A 17,175-nucleotide genomic window follows, 5' to 3' on the forward strand; every position below is an offset into this window, starting at 1 on the left:
AAAGTCCCATCCACGCATGTTGTCGAGAGACCATCCCTGCAGCTTTGGCTTATTGTGTTTATTCAATGTATCTCTTTATAGGACCTTCAGTTGCTAGTTCTGTGACTTGACCTGCGTAATTCTTTCTCTTTGTGTTGCCACTTTTTTCGTGCTAGCGTAATGAATATCAACCAAGTTGCCCAAGTTTATGCTTTATTGCAATTTATCCACTGTGGGTAGAACAAAAAGGCACACTGTCTACTGAGAGTTAGCTGCATGTTAAGCCTCAGGTGGTTAAAATTGACCCATAGCCCTCCAACTGGTGTATATTTCGTAGCCAAAATGTAGTTTATAACGTAAAACTTCATCAGTTATTCTGAATGCACAAATATAAATATAGAGAGAGGTTGTGAAGCTTGACACGTGTGGCCACGTATAACCGATTACAACTATTCCTAATCATGTAGGGCCGAAGTAACAAAGTGTCATTGAAAGTACTCGAGTTTTGAGACATTTACTTATTTGCTCATTTTGAGAATGAGAATAAAGAGAATATGTGGTACCAGGGCAGTGAGGGCGAATATTCATCTGCCACCATGGCTTGCACCTATGGCATTTTGCCGCTGAGCATGAAGTCACGGGTTTGTTTACTGGCTGTAGTAGCCACCTCATTACCATTCGTAGTGCAATGCAAAACACCTACGCACTTCAGATTTAGCTGCACATTAAGGAACCCCAAGTGATCAAAATTAGTCTGAAGCTCCCTGTTATGCTGTCCCTCACAACCAAGGTGAAGCTTTGGCACTATCATTTATTAAAGACAAATTTACTCACAAGTGACATGGTGACAAAGAAAATAAAATGCAAATAAATTCTGTAAGATTCAACTACCTTCTTTTTTCTTTTTAGACTTCAAGTTTGAACATTTTCTACTTAACAGGGACGTGCGTTTTTCAGTGAAAATCATAGAAAAAAGGTTTTGTGCTTACTGCTGCTCTATTCTTGCTAACATTTCACAGAAAGATCACATATTATGGTCCAGGTTGTTCAATGTAACACTTGGCACAGTTACTTACCTGGTTTTTCAGGAAAGAAAAATAAACAAATAAAAAAAATATGAAGTTGACTTCGTCTATCCTAGCTAGCTGCTGCCAAGGCGGCGTGCTAGCACAGACTTGTGTCACCGCCTTTTAGCAGCTGTTCCGGGAGGGTTGCTGTGTGTTCCAGAGGACCAGGAAACACACAGCGATTCTCACCTAAATGGCTGCTTTCTGCAGCTGCTGGCAGGTGGCGACACAAGTTAGCACCACCTTGGCAGCAGCTAGCTTCCCTATAGATGAAGGCAACTTCATATTTTTTTTCCCTGAAAAACCAGACAAGTAAATGCCGAGTGTTACACTGAACAATCTTGACCATAAAATGCAATCTTTCTGTGAAATTTGAGCCAAAACAGAGAAGCAGTAAGTGCAAAATCTTTTTTCCATTATTTTTAACAATAATGCATGTTCCTGTATTTCTTAGACAGGCAAATACTAGCACGAGCAGATATATTCGCTAAAGCCACTCATATTTACTAGCTCTTCCCCAAAATGGCAGCAGCTTGCTTTTGCTCCACAAATACTACACGTGAGTTATAAATTCTATTGTCAACAGCTGACACTCACTTGCATCTAGCTATCCTTGTTTCCTCAGTTAACTTGTATAGCTGGTTATTTACAATTAAATACTAGATCTGTGCTAATATCTGGGTTTTTCTAATGCGGTATTCAATTTGCTATTCAGGAATATGATTTTCTGAACAACTTTGCAAATATTGCTATTTACCTTATCCTTCAATACAGAGACAAAATGTGTAAGGTAGTGCAGTGGGCACAATATTCTCTTTTTTTTTATTGCGACAGCAATTACATGGACACTTCTACCGGATTTCTGCCGTCGCCGTCGCCGTGAGGACGCTGCCAACAACCGCGCTCGTCGCTCGTCCGCGCCGTCTCTTATCTCCACACGGCTCTGACCTTTAGCGCCGTGCATTCGCCGCTCAGTTTCCGTTGAAGCGATAGACTGCACGTACCTTCGCCCGCTGCGGCGTATGGGCGCATTTATTAATTTCCAGCGTTTTGACAATTGTTGTCTGCAGTAATTCAGTGTGATCTATTCATGTTTGTTTGTGCGCACTCACACCACGCTTGTTCATTCAGTTAGTAATAGTCGGGCCACATTTTCCAACGCACGCTACACATGCAATGCTGCCCGGATCGGCAGTGCAGCACTACAGGTGTGTCCCTTCGCACGCGCTGCCCACGGGAAGCGCTTCTCATCAACACCACCGTTTCACACGCGCCTTCTTGTGGTCATCGAGTCTCTCTTCAAGTCGGTCTACTTACGCCGCAGCACACCTGCTTACTTAATCAGCTCATGTTTACTACAATTCATATTGCTACCAAAGCCGCTCACCTTACTTCGTATGACATTGCTGTGTTGCTATCGCATTCATTGCTTCGCCCTTAGGGCGAAACTGTGACATTTTTTTTGTCAATGCATTACTAGCAATGGCTCATCTTTGGCATACTCTCTGGTGCAGGTTTGTGCATATCTCGTGGCGCACTACAGTTAAGCCTCGATATAAAGAAGTCGGTAACAATTTGCTTCATTATGTCAACATTTTGTTACAATAAAATTTGACCTTTTCTGCAAGCAAATACACACAGCCGCAATGAATTTTTCTTTAATGGAAGGGGCCGCAAAAGTTTCTAAATTATAGTGCAATCGTAAAAAGCAAATGTTGAATTGGAGAGTTGACAACGAAAGATACAGTTTCATGCCATGTCAACAATATCTTCACATTGGGGGTACAAACCTAAGTCAGCCATGCTTTTGCATCCACTCCAGCCCTGCGGCTGATAGTATCGCCCGAAGTGGAATGACGCTATCATGAAAAGCGCCAGTGGGGAGCGAATGCTTCATCTGCCTCTCGCTTCAACGCATCTCCGAAAATCGAGATTATGCAACCTCCAGTACTAAACGTGCGGGAAAACAACGCACATGATGCCACGTCATCTCGGCACGGCCACTCTCTGCACACATGGTAGATTACCTCTACCACCACGGGCCACCACGGGCTGCATATGTGCTTAGCCGCACTGACAGCCACGCACAGCACAGTCGCGCTAGAAAAGAGGAGATGCACCAGCCTGGCCCCCACTTCCGCTTCCACTCTCCTCGCGCATGCTTGATCACGTTACCGCGAGCTCGCTCCCCTCCCCCTTTCCCTTGCTGGCACGGGAAAACAGCGCTCTAGCCACCATTCTTCTCAGCTGAACCTTGCCCGCTTTTACTCGCATCCAAAGCATACAGCGTGCTGGGCATGATAGGATCCTATCGCATTTGGACTTTATATGGGGCATGACGCTGCTAAGCTTTGAAAAGTTAAATTTTGTTATGTCGAGGTTCTGAATACAGGTGTTCTATGGACAAGAACTACAAGTTAAATAATTCGTTATATCGAGAATGTCGTTATATTAAGGTTTAACTATATCCTTGCTAACTATGTACATCAAAGTACCTTGTGATACGTTATCAGTAACCTTGTATATCTTACAAGTACCTTATCCCCTTTCCCCCTCCATCGATGCCACTGAGGACCAAGCGTTGTTCAAGTCTGCAGTTACTGAACACTTTCTGGTGTAGCTGCAAACTAATGTTTTTCCTTTGAATCCCTGTTATTTTGTTTTGTATTTATATTGTACCGACCCCCTCTGTAACACCCTCTGGGCCTTGAGGGTATACTAATAAATAAGTAGGTAAATAAATAAATACATGCAACCCAAAAAAGTGAAAGGCCGTTCTTCACTGCTCAATTACAAGGAGCACTATAAATGTTTTGACAAAATAAGAATTGAGATACTCGGAGTCTTTTATTCCATCGCATTTTCTCAAAATACTACTTGCCATGACATTCTATGCACTTTTGCATACTGGTAAATCATTTTTGAAAGCGCTCTTTCCACTCAGTTTCTCTCGAGCTTCAGGGCTTGAAAGCCTCTTACCCTCATGCAGTTTTTCAATGTAAGAATAGAAATAATCATACAGAGCGAAGTCAGGACTATGAGGTGGAGGAGTCAAGAGTTTAACCTCCGTGTACTCCAGGAACTGAAGGGTGATGTTGGCTCTGTGTGCAGGTGCATTGTTGTGGCGCAAGATGATCCCCCTCTGTTCTGCTCTTGGCCGCCATTCTTACAGCTTGATGAAAACTTATGAAAAGCATACTGTTGTGTGCGACTTAGTGGCAACAGTTGTCTGTTCCTCAAGCGGAACAGTCATGACATGACCAACTTTCCCAAAGAAAGCTGCCACAATTCTCTCACCAAGAATTCATGGCCACATCACTTTTGCTGTGGATCTTCCTTAGAAAGTATCCATACTGTTGACTGAAGCTTATTCTCTGGATCAAACTGATAAATCCAGGTGTAACAGTTAGAAGCCCATCTTGAGCTGCCTCCATAGAATCTGACCAGCATTTCTTCACATCATCCAACATGAATGTGCTTTTGCTCACTTGTCAAAGTGTGTGGTACCCATCTGGATGATGCCTTTTGATCTTGCATATGCTCGTGCAGGATTTATGAAACTGCCGGTGATCTAATCTATAGGGACACTTGAATGTCCTTAAAGGTAACTCAGTGCTTCACACATAATTTTTTTCCACAGGTGCAATGTTTTCTTCACTCACTGCTGTCACCCAGGTGCCCGCTCCTTTTATTGCCTTTCAATGAGGTTTGGCCCCCTTCTAAATTCTTGAGGAGCGTAGAAAATTGTTGCATGGAGAGGCAAAACATCCTTAAAAGCCCAATGCAAATACTAAAGACTTTCAGTTACATTTAAACCACTTTTAAAATACTAAAAAATAATAGTATGAAAGTGTTATCTTTACAGCTCCACAGTAGATGGCAAGTGAATGCTTAGTTGACGATAACAAATCATGCTCCTTCAAGAAGCAGCAATGAGGTGGGAAAGTTGGGACTTGCCTGGTGAATCAGAAAGGGCGCTGCTATAGAGGGTGTTGTTTGGTAATGTAACAGTGAATAGTAATACTAATCTTTCTCAAGGGTTTTGTAGTGACCCTTGTACAGTGACAAAGAGCAAAGACCATTTTCCCCAGATAATGAGGAGCAGCTCCTCTTCTACATTGCACTTGAAATGCTCAACCCTCATATAAATTTTCTAATTTAAAAGTCGTCTAACCTAAATGTCACAACCAGACATGTTCCGGTGGCAATAAACATTGTGGAAGATAACTGCAGAGTTATGCTTTGATAGATTTGGAAACCATGAATGCAAACACATTGCAAGACACTCCTTAACACATGTCCTGCTTAAAAAAAAACAAAAAAACTTTTGGATAAAATGTTTGAAAGTCCAGACAAAATTCATTCGCTGAAGAGTGAATTAATTTTGTCTGGACTTTCAAACATTTTATCCGAAAGCTTTTTGTTTTTTTTTTAAGCAGGACATGTGTTAAGGAGCGTCTTGCAATGTGTTTGCATTCATGGTTTCCAAATCTATCAAAGCATAACTCTGCAGTTATCTTCCACAATGTTTATTGCCACCGGAACATGTCTGGTTGTGGCAACCTAAGAAAGAAGAACCAATGTGCATTTTAACAACTACTATGCATTTATTCCCCCCCCCCCCCCCCCCCCCCTTTCCAGTACATTCACACATACCTAAGGAACTATTTTCCTCCCAACAAGTCCTGCTGTTTGGCTTTTGTCATGGCATCAGCTTTGTTGATTGTATTTTCTACTTCCATTTTCACCTGTGGCAGGAAAAAAAAAGTAAAAATGAGGCACTGCACCAGAGTGTTACAAAACTGCAGAAAGGTCATGCAGAATCTTAGAAAAGCAATAACTGTTTGCCCACTAAATGGCAATGAATTGCTATTGAGACAATGTAAGTGCAGCCTCTTCATAAATGGTGCAGTTATACATTTCTTTAGATTTTCTCCGATGAACACTTTCTCAGGATATTACGCATCTGTGAAAAATATTTTTTTTTTCTTTTCTTTTTCAAGGGTTGAGTTAAAAGTAATTAAGCCAAGTTCCAGCACTCCTTTTTCTTTCTTTTCCAAGTGAATTTAAAGAGACATCATCATACTTTCTCCTCAACTCAATATTCTTGCATTTTTTTTCCCTCATTTCATGACAAGCTACTGAGTCCTGCATTCTACTATGCCAAGCAAGAGTGTAATTACTTATTTTCACGCAAGGAAAATTTCAGTGCAAATGCACAAGAATAAATAGAATGAAAAAGTGAACAATAGATAGCCAGGCACTAAACACAAAGAAAACAGCATGGAGCCTGGGCCCACATACTGTCTTTCATTCCTGTTTGATTCCCTTAACACTATCAGTCATGACTAACACCACAAGAAATTACAGCTCTAATTTAAAGCTGGCATGTAGAACGTCACAGAATCGTCACTGAAATCTCAGTATGAAAGCTGGTTTGCATTCCATTTCTTACTAACCAGCCACGAAACAAACCAGCCGGGCGTGACCTCTGAGATCTGCTCGGCGCAATCTCAGGAGTTACGCGCAACCTGTGCAAGTCGCGCCATGCTGCGCACGATGGTGTGAAAAATTAGTGCATCCACATTTCTCTTTCCCTGTGGCGTGGCCGCAGGCAGCCGCGGCTAGGCCTGGTTTTCGAAATCTTCCCGGCAAAATCTTGGGGGTCATGCCCAGGCCGTGCCTGCGCCTGCCTGCCTGCGCGAGATGCACCACGCTGCACACGGTGGTGCAAAGGATTTCTGCTTTCACTTCTACTCCCTGCGGCGCGCTGCGCGGGCTGGCAGCTGGGGGTGGCCTCCGAGATCACATTGGCACTGATGCTATCTCGGAGGCCACGAGTTAGCCAAGGCGAACCGGTGTGGCGAAGTTCGCTTGCCTCCTCGATCACACAGCGGAGTGCTGTGCTGTGTGCCACTTGCTGCTCGACCACAATGAGCCACGAGGAAAGCGGAAGTGAAAGACCATCACAATGAAACAGAATGCACCTATAGGCTATCGCGTCAGGTGCTAAGAAGCCGTGTGACACACCGAAGATTCTTCTGTTGTTTTATTCAAATTTAATCGCATGTGTGGCCGTGTAGAAATTCCATAACGCTGTATTTTTATTTCCATGTTTACAATTGTGCATCCCATTAGGCACATATTGCAGTAAATGACAATAATGGATTTAACGAAGTAAGTTAAGCACCTTTTTCAACTTTGTTATGGTGAGGTACGAGTGTATTACTTGATGCTGGAGCAATGAACCATGCACACCTGACCAACCAAAGAAATGTATTACTTGATGCTGGAGCAATGAACCATGCACACCTGACCACCTAAAGAAATTTTTTCACAATAGGATTCAATAAAATGGTAAATTTCCTGGTAGATTTTCGCACTGCCTGAAACTTAAATGTGCAGTATAGTAGTCAAACATAGAATTGCATGCTGCAGTTTCAGAACGCAGACGTGAGGTAGAAGGAATCTTTTTTTTTTTTCTTTCTTTCTTTTTCACACCTTCCACCCTTCATAAGCACCTGTGGTCAACAGTACGAAATATCTACATGAGTCAATCCAAAATGTTAGTCACGCCTCACCCAAACTCGATAAATTTCTGGCCACATATCTACACACTACCGCCAAAGCTTCACCACTTACCTGTAATGTGGCATTGTATGAGAGATCTTCTGAGACGTTCTGCTTATTTTTCTGGATTTCTTTGACGTACTTTCGCTCTACGTTGAGTAGATCCTCTTTTGCCTTGTTAAATAAGGTCTTTGCATTTTTAGCTAGTGATTCTCTGTGCTCTCTGGTGATTCTGTAAAACATGAGAGGTGCTTTGATTAATTCACTGATTGATTGACTGCATTTAACATCCAAAAGTAACACATGGGCTATGAGACACAGCATAGTGGAAGGCTCCAGACTATTTTGACCAGCTGGACATGCATCCAAAGCATGTACACGAGTGTTTTTTGCATTCCAACCCCACCTAATGCAGCTGTGGCAGCCAGGAATTGAACCCTCGACTTTCTGCTCAGCAGCAGGACACCATAGCTACTGAGCCACTGCAACAGGTCGACAGTGCTTAGAAAAGCTGCTAGCTAAAGTATGACTTGTACAGGATTACACAATAAAAAAGTTGCAATGTAAAACAACAACAGTGTCATGCTGCCTTTATTTCAACATACTGTCAATTGGTCAATTGTTCAATTTTATTACTACAAGGGGATTGGATGAAACGCTTGAGAACTATTATTTCTTAAATCACTAAATACAAGGTATTTTCAAATTTCTTGCACATATTCTTAACTCAGAGGTAAATCTGTTCAGCTACCATACTGATTTAACGCTGCTCCCACAAACAAGACAAAAATCTCTCGAGCAGTACATGTGCAGAAAACCTTCAACATTGTCAGTGGTGAAATCACCATAAGTACTTGAGAACAAAAGAAAAAAAAAAGGGACGCTAGCAGGGTAATTTATGCCCATCATATTAGGAAGTGCACCAGTAGTATTCAAACAACCATTTACACATTCCAGGATCTTTCAAAGCTCAATGAGGCTTGATAAATATTCTCATGCTCAAGTGTACATGTGACATGCTTGCTGTTTGTTCTCAGATCAATTATTTTCTCGTTTCTAATGCCAAAGTACCCACATTTAACACTATCTAACACCTTCTTTAATGTAGTGAACACAATAAGACTTCCAAACCTAACACTACCATCTGGAAATCTTATTTTTGTACTATTCCTGTAGCTGCAATTGATGCGTTGTGAACCTGCATACTTCTGTGCATACTGCTGGCATCAAATTCTCACTTTCACAAAAGCAAGTGTGCAATAAAAAAATGCATGAATTGAGTATGCTGCAAAATTTGCCACTAATACTTGAGGGAAGAAAGCATCAGAGTACTTCACTTCCCTTCAATCTAACAGTCATTTGTCAAGTGGCCAACACACCAGCATATAAGGGATGGGCTTATGCATAAGCGTTGACATCAGGCCCTACAGCATCTCTGTGATTTCAGAATGCAGGCATCAGGTGGAAGAAATTTTTTTTCACAATTTCCGCCTTTCATAAGCACCTGCGGTCAACAGTACGAAATATTTACATGATTCAACCCAAAATGTTAGTCACACCTCCTCCAAACTCGATAAATTTCTGGCCACATATATGTGCACTGCAACCAAAGCTTCACCGCTTACGTGTAATGTGGCACTGGGATGAGGCACATTTGCTCAATGAGACCAGCATTTGAAATATCCAGACTTTAGCTCCTGATGTTACATATGCGGATGTGCCTGTCTATAAGCTAACATGGTCACTTATGTTCCCAATCAAAGTTTATTATAAAGCAAGTCATCCATACTAATCCAAACAAAGAAATGTCATTCAAAAAACAACAACCTGCTTTTGCACATAGAGATGTGTAGGAGCATTAAAATTCGATAAAACCTTGGTAATCTGAAGGGCATTCTTTTCTTCCTCCCCATCTATCACATTATTGGCATGAACACTATCAGATGCCTACTCGCAGCTTCCTGGCTGAAATCCTGAGGAAAAGTGTGTATCAGATGCCTTCTTGAAGCTTCCTGGCTGAAATCCTAAGGAAAAGTGTTTGTGTGTGTGTGCACACACGCACACAACTGTGACAACTTTCACACCTGCGCATGTGAAAGTTGTGATGGCTTGACTTCAAAAGCTTTTAATCTTGATTTTTCTTCATAGATACTAATCAGTCTGCAGCAGACATAATGTGTGCTTTCCATAACCTATAGTATAAAGGTGAGTCAGCTGAATATCATGGCACTGCAAAGCATCAAAATTTGAAAAACTTTCACCCTCTCATTCAAGGCTGCTTTGCACTCAAAAGACAAGATACACAATGTTTGTAAAGGGTATCAAAGTTCTGTTTATACTGGTGTTGTTCCTAATAATGAGGCTAAAATACTTAAACCTATATGAGCTTTCCTCATTTTTGCCCCGTCTACTGTCTCACTGTCTGAATATTAATGAGTCATAAATGGACTGGTTTGGTCCCCAAAAAAGTTGGCCATAATAAAGGGGGCCATAACAGCAAGGCACAATATATATTAGAGCCTTTTGTGAAGTAAAACAGGTATCAAAAATCTACAATGCAAACCTATTTTCAATAAAAGCACAGCTGCTACAACTACAGCAACATTGTCCTGGAAACAGTATGCACTCTGATTGCAACTGCCTGCAACACAGGTTCACAATTAACCAATAAGCCATTTCATTAAGTAGGATGTCACTAATATTGTACTGTACATACATGTCCAAAGCTCATAGGCTTAAACACAGTATCTCACTTGGGAAGGTGGCAGAACACAGTCGTTCCATCCTGCTGTGTAGAAATGTTCAACCCAGACAACTGAATGGCCTGTATAGTTGCCTTGATGGCCTGTTCAAAGGTAACAAACAGTTATATTATATTCTTTTCCTATCAAAAGATCAGAAGCTGTGCAATAAACAGCAAAAATGGATGCAAGTTTATACACACTAAGTACACAGCAGAATGAATAAAAAAAAAAGGACTTGGCACGAACAAAATTCAAGTGTGTTAATTGAGACCATCAAGCAACCATTTTACAGGAGAAGTAAGACCTGTAAGAACTCAAACAAACTATTAATCCATATCTGCATCATCAGAAGTTCAGCTTAGCTGTACTGACACCACACACCAAGAGTGCTAAGTAGCTGTCACTGGAAACAAAACAAAAACAATGAGTGCATTTATACATATGTTAATATAATGATAATGATCACTGCCATAATTATGTTATAATAAAATCACGAAATGCTCATTAGAAGGGCCACAGAATGTCCCATAACAAAGTCACACAATGTTTCAGTTAAGAAGGGCACTGAATCAGGAGTCTCTTCTCACAAGAATTTTTTGAAAGCGAGCACAGTTATAAGAAATAGAAAGCTGACCTAGACCAACTTTAATGTTATCCTACTTTTGTCAATCCTACTACACCAGATGATGCTATCATCAGTGTAGCACCACGCTCAGAGGGCTCAGCCCAGGAAGTCGCTGTCATCTTGTGGCATTTTTGGTTTATTCTCTTGCATGCCTAAACTGCCAGCTGTGCCAGAATCTTTTTATTATGACAGCAATTATACATACATATGAGGCGCACTCACACCAGTCACTACTGTGGTGCTGTCACGGTACTACCAATGGCATATGCACAGCCCACATGGGGAGGGTGAGAAGGTCTCCAGAAAAGCAGGACACATGCAGTGCGTTTTACTGCAAGAACGGTGAAGTCAACTAGACACACCTTCACGCTCTGCTTAATCAGCTCTGCAGCAGAGCAAGGGCTGCGTTTTTGCCAGCATGGCCGTGACCCAATCGTGGTTCATACAGTTGTCTGAGTTCATACAGTTGTAAGCTTCAAGCTACAAATTCGAACAGTATTCATTTGTTCTCATCCCCTCCACCATCGAGGTACAACATCTGAAGTGCCGGTGGCAGTGCTCCTCACCATGCGGGTGGTGTGAGACACCTAGAAACTGCCAGCGCACTGCTTCTACTACGCAGCAGCAGTTGCTTCGCTTGCTGCCTCGTGTCCGAATGTCACCTCCAGAGATTGTTAGAACACCATTTCAAGAGCTTGAGAGCAACAGTAAACCTTGCTGTTGCTTTCAATTCATTGTCCTTCGGGCAAAACAGCCCAATTTTTAAAAAAACACTTTTATCAATAAAAATACTTAACAAAAAGCACCCAATACTTGTAGGACAACACTTGTTTTCACAAAGCTATAGACAGTTTGTACAAGAAAATCTTTTTCAACTCTCATGTTCTTCATTTATAACTTTGAGCATGTGCGCTGCCATTTAACTGGAATTACTGCATTTCTGCTTCAGTGTTAGACTTGGCATGCCTTTGCGCATACATGTAACTCAAAGACCACTTGATCAACAGTGGAGCAGCCATTTTGGATGTATTATAGAGTGTGAGTCTGATGCACTACCTCTCTCTTTGGTAGGTGTGAGAAAATAACCTTAGCTAAATCCACGATTTGGGAACTCAAGTGCTTTTTTCAGTGTAACTCTACATATTGATGGCACTGTTTTCTAAAGGGCTAGTTTTTTAAGCAGAATTCAAGGTTCAAGCCAATGTTCAAAATAGTAGCTTGGAAAATCATGGTTACCGTAATTCAAAGGCCATCTTTATATGTTGAAGGAAGCCAGATAACAGCAGTAATTTTTTCCTCTGTAATACCCTAAGTACTATAAAAAATTACAGAAACTTAGAAAATGTGCAGAGCATTAAACAGTCATATTACAATGAGATGTCACACTGAGATGTAACTGGTTTGCTTATCATAGCCTTGGTTGGAGCATCATAACCTCAGTTGCTTTTGAGCCATTAAACCCTACATAACTAACATTTAGATGACAATATTGTCAAACAATGAAGTTGGCATCTCCAATGCTTAGGAGCCCTTAAGTTTTGAAACACAAAAATGTCTACACATTTCTCTGGCCTGAACTCATTCCTCGTAAAGTAAACAAATTATAGTATGGTGTTCTCGTAAAGAATTTCTAGCCAGTCCATGCCAACTACCTTCTCATTGTGCCCTCTGCATTGCAGCCAGAGGTTCTGCACGCCCTATATGACGATCTGACAGCTGGACACCTCAGATTCTCCCATGCACTTGTGAGGATACAGGAGAATTACTACTGGCTGCACCTGACTGCCAATGTCACCTATTACATGAAGACATGTTGAGACTGTCAACGATGCAAGATACTGCCAAAAAGGCTCCGCGGGACTTCTACAGCCAATTTAACCCCTTCTAGAAGATTGGGATGGACATTCTGCAGCCTTTTCTAAATGCAACATCTGGAAATAAGTGGAATGCTTGGGCTACAGACTACTTCACCTGCTCTGCTGAAATAAAAGCCCTGCACAAAGGCAATGCAGCTGAAATGGCTAGATTCGTAGTAGAGAACATGCTTCTACAACATGGTTCCCAAGAAGTCCGCATTACTGACAAAGGAACGGCTTTTGCAACGGAGCTAGCACAAGTGATTCTGCAGTACAGCTGGACAAGTCACCGCAGGACAACTGCCTATAATTCACAGACAAATGGCCCTTACAAACACTTGCCAATATGCTAGCAAAATATGCTAACATTAAGCAAAACACACCACCCTTACATACATAAGTTTGCCTACAACATGACAGTGCAAGAAACAAAGCAAATGGCGTTGTTTAGTTGGTTTACTGAAGGAACCCCGCGACAACACTTGACCCCGTGCTACAGAACGCCAGAGACGAAGAAAGTCTCATCGTCCCCACCTACCTCTAGCCCACTGAAAAAGTCTGACAACTCGCCCATCTAGAAATCAAGAACCCGCAAAGGATAGACACCTGACACTACAATATTCAACAACACTACATGAAGTACCAACCTGGTGACGATGTTTAGGTTTTAACGCCAATACATCAATGTGGACTCAGTGAAAAATTCTGCGATGCTATTTTGGGACATACAAAATAGCCCATCTTGGCACACTGGACTATGAAGTCGTGCCAGATGGTGTTACACAGTCACAGTGGCGCAGTGGACGACTTTTGTGTATCTATTCTGTGCACACTAACAAACTGTGAAATTTTAATTCGTACTTCCATTGTTATTTTATTTTTATAAGTATAGTACTTCTTTTCTTGCTTTTATGAACTCTTTGCAACATTGGGACAACGCTTTTTAAGAAAGGACACTATCATGCGTACATTGTTTTACTTGTTGCCGGGGGATGGTCTTCACTGGATTAACACTGTTAATAATTTATCACATAGCACAAGACACACCCCCTCTTCTTGAATGTTGTTGCCGATTCTGTAGTAAAAGAGTCTTATATAATCAAATTGCGAGCGCTATGCAATTAGTGTTGTACACACAGGTATAAATAGCAGATGGACTTCACCCATGAGTTGGATTTTGATGATCAAAGATTGTGCTCGCCGCTATCATTGTGCTTTTCAGTGTTGCTTGTTTTTTCTGGGCACAAGTATCCCCATATAGAGCTAGATTCTCACACTTACAGCTGTGCTTCATTTCTCACTATCACTGCAATGTGACAATATAAATGTGAAAGTAGCATCGGTGAACAACATTTTGAAAGGGGAGGGGGGGTTGAAACTAAGTTCAGCAAAAGTGCCAACTAAGAAAAGTTCACAAATGGTCACTTCAAATCAGCATCAGCAGTGCCACATGTCATGTCACGTCTCGGACAGCATATTTACTGCATTCTATCAGCTGCACCTCAGAATTTTCCTGTGTTTCTCTCTCTACATTTCTTTTTCAAATGTTAATGCCTTTACTTTTGCTTTCTTTTGATATCTGCTAACACTTTCATTGGCTTTTCCTCACAATCACTTGGTGCCTCCAATGCAAAGAACAGCAGAATTCAATAGTCGCAGTGGAACTATGAGCTCACCTAACGCACAGAACTGTTTCATGTTCAGTAATTTTCTTTATCCTGTATCCATGGGAAGTGGGAAGTCATTGAACTTTTCCGGCAATGATCAGGAGACGTATTCTGCGACAATCCACTTCGGCGATACTATCGCCTTGGCCACACCTTGGCCATCAGGTGTGGGCTGATTGGCTGGTTGAGCACTACGTCATCCAATTTTGCTCAACCAGCCAATCAGCGCGTGCCTGACGGCGATAGTATCACCGAGGCAACACTGTCGCTGAAAGTGATTATCACAGAATACGTCCCCAGCACACCCAATTGTTCATAGTAATTGAGTTCAGATTGCAAATTATGAAACTTGGTTTACATTTATCATTTGAATGCAGTGCAAATAAATTAAGGACGGAGAAAGGAATCCTCATAAGCATCATTCCTTCTTGTACCTTTCATGATTTTGCACTGCCATGAAATCATAACTGAGTTCATTTTAACAACAGCCTAATGTACTCTTAAACAAAACAGCAACTAACATAAAATGTGAATTACAGCAGTTTGTTTGCCACATCAATATACAGCAATGCCTTGTTAATATGGACACTTTCGTTCCCAACAAACACCTCCATAAAGCAAGTTGTACATAATATTGAATCCTGATTAAAATCATGAAAATATTAATGAAAAAATTATCATTGCAACACAGGCTCCTTGCTATGTGCTTCACTGTGCATAAAAGTTGACAGTCTCACAAAATCTGGCGAAATGCGAAAACACCTGTGTACTTAGATTTAGGTGCACGTTAAAGAACCCCAGGTGGTCCAAATTTCCGGAGTCCCCCACTACGACGTGCCTCATAATCAGAACTGGTTTTGGCACGTAAAACCCCATAATTAATAAAGTTTTTTTTTCTCACAAAATATAAGTGCACTTTTTTTAGGTGTAATTATCTGCAGTGCAGCTTAAAATGCACAACGAGCCAAGACAAGCATGACTGCAGGATTCACACTAATTCAATTTTTAACAACGGAGGTGTCACTTACATTCAACCATTTGTATTTTAAGGTTTTCTGCTACATGCTTGTACTAATCCGCATTCCTTAGGTATTTGTGCCTGCCATTTAGTTGCATTAAATTCTGTACACTGCCTACATGGTGCACTGCCTACATTGTGCACCTGCCCATCCTTTTCATCTCACACACTCTATTAAGGGAAGACCCTCTTGTTTCAAACCAAAGTTCATGTTCATAACCATTATGGCCAATTTCTATCTCAAATAGTGGCAACCCAACTTCATATGAACAGCAACTTTGACATCCTAGTCCTCACATGCCTTTTTTTTTCATTTGCAATTTACGGTTTCACAACACACAATATTGCAATCACACAACTCCCAGTTAGAGATTACTTGCTTTTCTGCAATAGCACTTGACTGACCCATACTCTGACAATTCTGTCATTTTTGATAATGCATATAATCAGTGCCATTACAGGCATCATACATGTGCTCAACCACACCGTTGCTGTGGTCAGATAATGCAGGGCTGTGAAGGTCTTGTTCATGCCAATGCTCTCTGTATTAATGAGACAAAAATACATAGGCCACTATGGGCTTTGCACATTTTCCACCTGTATATTTCCCAAACTGCAGGTTTCCATATTGCCAAAGCATAAACACATTTAAAATGTCTGGTTTCTACACAAACATTCAATATTTAAAGTAGTTGATTATATGTAAATCTTGTGAGGCATGTTAACAATTTGAAGAAACAAAGCTGTGTGCATAATTAATTGATGCACTCAGCCAGTGAGCATACCAACAATTGACCACATTATACTCAAGTAGAGCTAGGAACAAAGAATGGGATGATGTAATGATTCTATTCCAATGCTACTCTTTTTCACGCTTCATCAGAGGTCCAAGCTGCGCTCAGTCTGTGTTATCAAGGGATTGGCTGGTCATGAACAGTGAATCAACAGAAAAGAATAGAATCAAGCAAAGGAATCTTTACCCTATACTGGCCAAGGACCCAACAAGATTACATGGCACAGTGCTGGGCTAACAACTGAGCCTTTCTTCTTATGCATGTTTAAATAAACACTGACATGGCTTGAGTGTCATGATCTACCAATAGCCTAGTGAAATGTATCAGCTGATCAGATTCAGTTGTCCATTCATTTACTGTGGTTATCATATTATTCGAAAATAAACAAACATGGGAATTGTAAACACTGTCTCGTATAGCAAAACTCTGAACCAAAAGCCAGTCCTGGAACCTTCAAGGAAACTTCAAGGAACCTTCTACCAAGAACTTACATCAGGGAAGCTTGCCATATGAAGCACAATAAGCTGGGGATTCTTTTTCGCTATCTGGGCCACCTCTGCCAGGCTATACTCCTGTCCATCAACATGCACTGGTATTGTGTCAATGCTTCCTGCAAATTGGTAAGAAGAGACAGCTAGTCAACTGCAGAAGTACAACACAACACACATACAGCATATGGCTTCTAGAAGTTCCACTGAAATAAACTGAAGAATAAAAGCACAGCTATGTAGACGTAACACTAGCTATAGATATCAGACACTAAGAAAACAAAGCTACCAAACATTCACTATGGAATGAAATACGTAACCAAGTGAAAGGCACAATGCCATTTCAATTGATGGATCAAAACAACTC

The 17,175-nt window shown here is 41.2% G+C and overlaps 1 protein-coding gene across 3 annotated transcripts in view; it reads right to left on the bottom strand.

Moving 5' to 3' along the window:
* LOC119436729 (ribosome-recycling factor, mitochondrial-like) overlaps positions 1 to 17,175 on the bottom strand; it is a 44,902-nt gene that overhangs the window by 17,073 nt on the left and 10,654 nt on the right. For 2 of the 3 annotated variants that reach the window (XM_049659874.1, XM_037703708.2), the window contains exons 4-7: positions 16,812 to 16,930; positions 10,370 to 10,461; positions 7,689 to 7,848; positions 5,674 to 5,794 (exon numbers count right to left, since the gene is read on the bottom strand). In XM_049659874.1, the coding sequence (XP_049515831.1) occupies positions 5,711 to 5,794; positions 7,689 to 7,848; positions 10,370 to 10,461; positions 16,812 to 16,930 (455 nt within the window). In that variant the 3' untranslated portion in view covers positions 5,674 to 5,710. Of the gene's footprint in view, positions 1 to 5,673; positions 5,795 to 7,688; positions 7,849 to 10,369; positions 10,462 to 16,811; positions 16,931 to 17,175 lie in introns of those variants that run through there. The other variant, XM_049659875.1, reaches the window with a different exon arrangement.

This window comes from Dermacentor silvarum, chromosome 1 (genome assembly GCF_013339745.2).
Source record: "Dermacentor silvarum isolate Dsil-2018 chromosome 1, BIME_Dsil_1.4, whole genome shotgun sequence".
Lineage (NCBI taxonomy): Eukaryota > Metazoa > Arthropoda > Arachnida > Ixodida > Ixodidae > Dermacentor > Dermacentor silvarum.